General features: G+C 40.2%; 1 protein-coding gene across 1 annotated transcript in view; it reads right to left on the bottom strand.

Moving 5' to 3' along the window:
* Positions 1 to 1,551: 1,551 nt before the first annotated feature.
* The window catches only part of fes (FES proto-oncogene, tyrosine kinase), a 29,853-nt gene continuing 23,940 nt past the window's right edge, over positions 1,552 to 7,464 (bottom strand). The window contains exons 13-18 of the mRNA XM_016670413.1: positions 7,010 to 7,128; positions 6,761 to 6,855; positions 6,560 to 6,683; positions 2,141 to 2,298; positions 1,912 to 2,034; positions 1,552 to 1,828 (exon numbers count right to left, since the gene is read on the bottom strand). Coding sequence (XP_016525899.1) covers positions 1,686 to 1,828; positions 1,912 to 2,034; positions 2,141 to 2,298; positions 6,560 to 6,683; positions 6,761 to 6,855; positions 7,010 to 7,128 — 762 coding nt within the window. The 3' untranslated portion in view covers positions 1,552 to 1,685. The remainder of the gene's footprint in view (positions 1,829 to 1,911; positions 2,035 to 2,140; positions 2,299 to 6,559; positions 6,684 to 6,760; positions 6,856 to 7,009; positions 7,129 to 7,464) is intronic.

Consider the following 7,464-nt stretch of genomic DNA (forward strand, 5'->3'; position numbering starts at 1 on the left):
TTTTGTAATTTTTTCGTGTCTTTTCTCTGTGATCCTACAACGAATTACCTCGGTCAATTTTAAAAGCAATACCTGGGTCACAAGTTTGAGCATTTTTGTGTATGTTTTAAAAGCTCAGCTTTTAAAACACTAATGCTGCCTGAAAGTCTCTGCCACATTTTCTGCTGGATATTTGATCACTTTTCTTTATAAAAGAAGCCTTTGTATTGTAGTTTATTTTCACTTGGGTTCCTGAAGCTTGATGAAAGTCCGCTTCATTTATTCCAGAGTTAGTTTTATGTATGTTTAAATTAATTATCCAGTTGCGTCCAAGTTTCAATCATATGTTGAAAAAGATGGCAGCCGGGCAGCCCCAAAGCATGACGTTCCCACCACCATGCTTTACAGTTCTGTTACTTTGTCTTAAATCCCACACTTACTGCAACATATTCTGCTCACTGAGGCCAAATTGCTAAATCTATGGAAGTTTGACAGTCTTAATTAGCAAAAAGGCATCCGGCTTCTCCATGTGGGCAGCTGCAAATTTCAGTCGAGCTTGAAGGTTTCATTTTTGTCCATCTCCGTTCGATCCTTGGGGATTAAATTTTATTTCCTTTGCAGTTTCCATGGCGAGTCCTGGGTTATTATCTAACATCTGGAAGTAAGAGTTTAGGTCAGCTGGCTTAAACCTGAACACAAAGTGAGTTTTCAATGATTTGAAAATATATAAAAAAGATTTTTAAATACAGCAGAATTGCATTAAGCTTCTCGAATGGTATCAGCTTAAAGCCTTTAGAAACGTAAAGTTTATTCTCAAAACCAGACCCACACAGGAAACCAGCAAACTTAAATGAACTCTTATAGCTACAGTGCCAGAAAATTGATGGTGGCAATAAATAAAACTTTCAAAAGGACATTTACACAAACATAAGAGATGATCAAAAGTGCATGTATCATATCAGTCCCTGTGTGTACAAATGTTTGTTTTTGAAATTCAGCATTTTTTTTATGTGATTCCTTTAATCCTGAAAATACCTAATGTCTTAAAAGCAAAAAAAAAAAAGACAAAAATGTATTTGATGCTGCATGAAGATGCATCACCAGATCTGTAGATTTGTTGTATTTTCCAAAGTTCCTCCTGCTCTCTCAGCAGAGCCCCACAGGGCCAACCGAGCTGCTGTTTTGATCCAGCTGAAAACATAAAGCCTCATCCTTTAGGTGGTTAAAGATTGTTAGTTCTGATTAGACTCTTACATTTCTTTTGCAGTGTTTAGAAAAAAGCTATACAAAAGCCCCTCAACTCCTCAGAGAGGCTTTGCTGGACGATACAACTGGAGATCTCTCTCTCTCTGTCTCTCTCTCTCTTTCTCTCTCTCTCTCTCTTTCTCTCTTTCTCTCTCTCTCTCTTTTTCTCTGTCTGAAAAGAAGTTTTCTTGTGTTGAAGGCGACTTTGGAAAAGTCAAAATAAGAGAAAAAAACGCCCGCCGGAGGCCAACCAACACACTTCCCACCTCTAAAAGTAATTCTTCATATTGTTTTCACACCACAGAGTCAGAAAAAAGCCCAGTAAGATCCATTGATTTTCTTTTTTTATTTGAGTTCTTCTTCAGTGTTCAACTCTTCACCAGAAGGAAACTAAATATATTAAACAAGTGCATAGATTACTAATAAAAAAAGACAGAAAAAGCCTATGACAGAGGATTGCATCATGTGATTTTGTTGTGTATAGCATTGAGCTCAGCCCGAATTTTCCTGAAGGTTGGTCTGTTTTTGGGATCATACTGCCAGCAGTTGTTCATGACCCTGGAGATCTCCATGGGGCAGCCGTGAGGCGCGGGCATCCGGTATCCTGCAACAAGATTCACCATCAGCTCTCCGCAGCATTACCTGAACTCCAGCGTTCATCCTCCGCAGGCCGAGAGACGTCTTTACCTTTCTCCACCTCGTCACGCGTCTGCTGGTTGTTCATGCTGGTGTAGGGCGTCATCCCCATGGAGAACGTCTCCCACAGCAAGATGCCAAAGCTCCACACGTCACTCTGAGTGGTATAGCGACCTGAGAGAGACAGCAGGGGGCAGCATTCGCAAAGGAAAAGGTGTTGCGTTCTTTTGACGGTTTGCAGTTTGCAAAGTGCAGTAAGGGTGAAATTATTTTGGCCTACCATAGTTCAGGGCCTCTGGAGCGGTCCATTTGACGGGGATCTGCCTCAGACCCCCCTCTGCAGAGTAGACCCCGTCATCTCGCTCGCGGGACATCCCAAAGTCGCTTATCTTCACCACGTTGCGTTCTGCAACAAGGCAATTTCTTGCTGCGAGGTCCCTAAAAAAAAGAAACAGATGTATTAGGGGAGAAAAACAGAGAAAATCATATTCTGCAGAAGAAACAGGAGGGAGAGAACAGACGATGCTGAAAGAGAAAACGTGTCTTTGGTGTTTTATGTGGGTTCATTTTGACATTCTGTGATGCAGGCTGAGCAGCCATTCTTCCAGAAACCTGCTCTGATCTGTTCCCGCTGTGTGAACTGTACTCAGCCAGATATCACAATCGCCGGCTCTTCCTCCTCCTCCTCCTCCTCATCCTCTTCCTCTCCACAACTCCCACAGCTTCATGATGCCTCTATTCCTCAACCCACATCCACTGTTTAACTCTCCAGAATCTTCTTGTTTTCAGAAATTTTCAATTGAATTTATCTCTACTTTTAAGGTTTTGTTCAAACGAGCTACAAGGACATTTCAAGTCTGAATAAAGAACCTGTTAAATCTGTGCGCAGACAAACTAGAGATAATGGGACTTTAATCAATTAGCTCACAAATGAGAACAAACATTCTGCTAACAGAATAAAATAACTTCTTTCCTGGAATGAAGATGCAGAGCTGCTCCTAAAATAATTGTGAAAAAGCCTTTCTCTGCAGGAAGTTTGATTACGTTTCACTGGAGCACCGCGTGTGCACATAAGGGAAATTCTGCATACTTTTCTTCATATTTATATAAAATAAAGCAAACAGTTTCAAAAGAACAGAGCAGTTTGCAATAAAAACTACAATTTTCTGAAAAGCAGTGAGAATTGTGATGCTGGAAAGAAAAATAAATGTGTGGAAAAACATCAAATCATAGATGCTGCAGAAGATATAATGTATCCTCTCCTCCAGGGAGCTATGCTAGATGCAAATAATAATGCTTCTAATTCAATAAATTGTCTACATTCTTAAAATGCTTTTTAAAATACAGAAAGTAAAAGTTTATGATTGTGAAGAAAACAGACTCTTCAGCTGCAGAGATAAATCAAAATTATAAAAATATAAACTCTCAGAAAACGAAGATAGTTTTTTATTCACCAAGTGAAATTAACATAACTGCAAAACAAGGCTGCTTGTTTTGCAGTCTGATGCAGTTATAAGTTACTACGGACTCCTGAAATGTCATGCATATTTATTTTCTATCTCCAAATGAGTAAAATAGTTGCATCATTCCTGCCTTTTTCAATCCGCAGCATCACGTTGATTTAGCAGCATTAGTGAGACCCGATGTTGCTCTTAAAGCTCTGAAGAAAACCTAATCAGGTCAGGACTTGGCGTTCCCTGAAAATTACAGAGAAAAATTATATTATAATTTTCTTCTCCTTCTTTGATCACTTCTGCTCTATTTTTGGGTGAAAAGTTAAAAATTGGTGCAAATTGTTCCCATCTGCTGAATCTGGTCGACACGTTGGCTCTGGCATCTATTAGGCTCAATCTGCCTCCTGAATCAAGTGCAGGAATAAAATGTCGAGAACAAAATAATAGCAAAAACCGTCGGATATTATGAAAATTAGTGACACATTGAGTTGACTGCATTTAAACATTTGCAGGTTTGTTTCTTATCACTTTTGCAGACATATTGTGTTTAAAGTCGCCTCTTCCAGTTTGAATAATTCAAGTTTTACTTTTTAAGATCTTGACTGCTTACATTAAGTTTCCTTGAATAATTCTGTCTTCTCAGTTTAATCCGATGCAGAACTGAATGCTTGTGTCATTAAATTACGCCTACGGCAACGAGTCACAGAGGAGTTTTCTCACTTTTTATTTGAGGAAATTCCTTTATTCCTGTTTTGTAAACTGTCATGACAACACATGGGGAAGTGTTGTGAGGAAAGCTGACAGTTTGATGATGTCGGTGTGGTAATTTAAGGACTTATATGTCAGTCCACATCAGAGGAGCTTGAGCTGCTCTTGTTCTCTGAAATATTTCCAACACTCAACATTAACATAAGGGTTATGGTTGAAAATTATAAAATAATTAACTTTTATTTCTCTCATGTTCTGCTTTTGGTGTTGCTGTGCTCAAATTGGGAAACCCAAATCTACAGTGAGAGAAATCCTGTTGGTTCAAAGGCGACTCAGCAGGAAGCCTTTCTTACAAATGCATTCAGCAACAAAAATCTGTGTAATCTGAAAAAATAAACATTTAATTGTTTGGACAGCTTTATCTTTGTTACATTTGCAAGGCTGAAAACATCATCCCAAGTATTAAGTGTAGGGTTGGCAGCATCATGTTATGTTATGTGTTTTACTGCAGGAGGGACTGGTGCACTTTACGAAAGATGGCTCCATGGAGGAAGAATATTAAATTGAAAAAGTGAAGCAATATCTCAAAATATCAGCCACAAAGTTACTGTTTAAGAACACATGGGTCTTCTGAATGAATAACGACTTTAAGCATAAATGAAATCTTGTTACAAATTGTCTTAAGGAAACAAAATCAATGTTTTGGAGTTGATGTCCTGATCTCAGTGCTATGGAAATCTAAAGAGTTAAACTTTTTTTCTCATGAGTCCACAGAATATTTTCCTAAAAGTCCTGGGAATCATCAAGATGTTTTCTGAGACGAGCTGTAATGATCTTGTGGTTTTTGTTTTGAAACTCTGTCATGCGGCCATTTCTGCTTCTTTCCTTTGGTGAAGACATGAACTCTGACCTAAACCAAGGCAAGTGAGGCCGTCAGTTCTTTGGATGCTGTGCTGGGATTGTTTTGTGATCTCTTGGGTGAGTCGTCGCTGTGCTCTTAATTTCTGTTGGCCAGCCGATCCTGGAAAGTTCACCACTGTTCCATGTTTTTGCCATCTGTGGATAATGGCTCCCACTGTGGTTCAGTGGAGTCCAAAAGCTGTAGAAATGACTTAACTCTTTCCAGACGGATAGTTCTCAATTACTTTCTTTACTTGCTCCTAATTTTTTGTTGATCTAGGCATAATGTCTAGCTTTTGAGAGTAATTTGATGTCAGGCAGTCTTCACTGAGAGCAGTGGTGCAGGTGTGGCTAGAGACAGAGATAAACCACCACCACTTTTGGATCATTCTTTCCCTTATAATAAACACCATTTAAAAAATTGTGTTTTGTGTTTACTTGTGTTGTTCTTAATGTTCTGAAACACTCAAAAGTGCAAAAAGAAATCACAAAGGGAACAAACATTTTTTTCCAGCACTCTGTAGCTGGAGTACAGGAGGCCGTCGCTCTGGATCACCCCACTCTGACCTTCCTTGCAGCAGCAGCGCCGACTCATTTCCTCTGCAGTGGCTGAGTTTCTCTGAGTGTGACAGCTTTGCTGTTTGAGCTCAACTATCCATTTCTGACGTTCCGGTTTTGCGGCCGCTCTTGCACATTATAGATTCACAAAAGGAATCAGCTAAAAAAAAAAAACTGCACTGGAGGGATGATGGCTGGGGCAGAGACTAAGCGAAATCCCTGGTTCAAACACTTCTGTGTGCTTGTTGTCGGATGAAAGCTGCATGCTGCAGTGGGAAACCACCGCTGTGAAGCACTGAGTGAGGTCAAGGATGGTTTCAGGGTGCTGGGCTGCAGGAAAGCTTTCTCATCTCTGTAAAATCAATGGAACATGAAATAAACATGGAAAACGCTCCATTCCTAAAGTTTCACACCAAGCCTTCAGCAGCTTTAACCCATACACTCGGACTGAGCAAGAAACAGTTGGCAGAGAAGAAAAAGACGAATGATGACCTGAAGACGACTGGCAGCACTCCAAAGGTTAAAAGCTTCACCTCAGTGACTTTGCAGGAGGTCCCCTCAAAGAAGGAATGAAAGCAGTGAAAATGGCCAAAATCCATTCAACTAAAAGGTCACAGAGGTCACATGAATGCCTCCAAGATGTAGTGCCTTTAAAATTAAACTTTTTCATTATTCTGAATAATTAAATTCTGACATTTTTTGTTTTTGCATTCAGTGGCGGCATTCAGCGCCCCACAACTCTTTTACATGGATACAGTTTTTGCTGTTTGAATGCATGTTAGTTGTTAAGGTTAATTAAACATTCCTAAAGCTTTGTGAGTCGTGTGAAATATTAGTTTTACCTTTCATTTATTACGGGTGGAACGACATTTCCTTTTGGCTAAATGAAGATCTTGCCTTAAATCTTTCATCATCCGTGCTGCTTTTGTAAGAAAACTAAACTAAATCACAGCCTTGCTTTCAAAGTTTCACAAGTTTTTCCTAGTTGGAAAAATGTGCAAAAATAAAACTCACTGTACAAAGACACAGGAAGGATTTTTTGGTGATTTATTTTATCAGTAAAACACATTGCCACCAACCTGTGGATGCACTTCTTAATCTCTAGGTACTCCATTCCTGCTGCTACATTTTCCGTCATTTTGACCAACATCTTAGGCGTCAAACTGTGACCCTCGGTCCGCAGGAAGGAGAGGAAATCCCCGCCTGGAAACGTTAAAAACAGAGAGTGAATGATGCAGCCGAGTAGTAGACAGAGCTCAAGATGTAGAGATGGTGTTCACCTGAGACGAGCTCCATGATGATGTAGATGGGCTGTTTCTGTGTGCAGACGCCGATCAGCTTTACGATGTTCGGATGGTTGTACTGCTTCAGGATCCTGCAGGATACGAGGGCGTCTCAGAGACTTTGCTGCTGATTGATCTGTGTGTGTGTGTGCGTGCGTGCGTGCGTGCGTGCGTGCGTGCGTGCGTGTGTGTGTGTGTGTGTGTGTGTGTGTGTGTGTGTGTGTGTGTGTTTGGAGACACACTGACCTGGCCTCCATCAGGAACTTGCTCTTATGCTCTGGAGCCAGATTCTCTTTGCAGGACTTCACAGCTACAGGAGTGTTATCAGAGCGTAAACGGCCGCTGTACACCTCTCCAAAGTTGCCCTGCAGAGACATTTTTAAACATTTATAAAGCTCCTTCAAGATTTGTTTCATTCTATCGCAGACTTCTGTCACTAACTGTGTTTCCTTTAACCATATGATTCCACAATTTGACATGTCAAAAATAAATTGACTTAATTTTGGAAAAAAAAACAAACAAAAAAAAACCTTTCAGGGCTATAATGAGGTGGTTATTTGTTTGTTTGCCTTATTGAAATTACTGTATTTCATAAAACTGCAATGGTGCAATGTAATTTTTTTCCCCACACAAATCATGTGATCAACAACTAGACCACATGTGTCAAACCTCAAGGCCCGCGGGCCACATGTGGCCCGCCA

Source organism: Poecilia formosa, unplaced genomic scaffold (genome assembly GCF_000485575.1).
Source record: "Poecilia formosa unplaced genomic scaffold, Poecilia_formosa-5.1.2 Scaffold33, whole genome shotgun sequence".
In the NCBI taxonomy this organism is placed as follows: Eukaryota; Metazoa; Chordata; class Actinopteri; order Cyprinodontiformes; family Poeciliidae; genus Poecilia; species Poecilia formosa.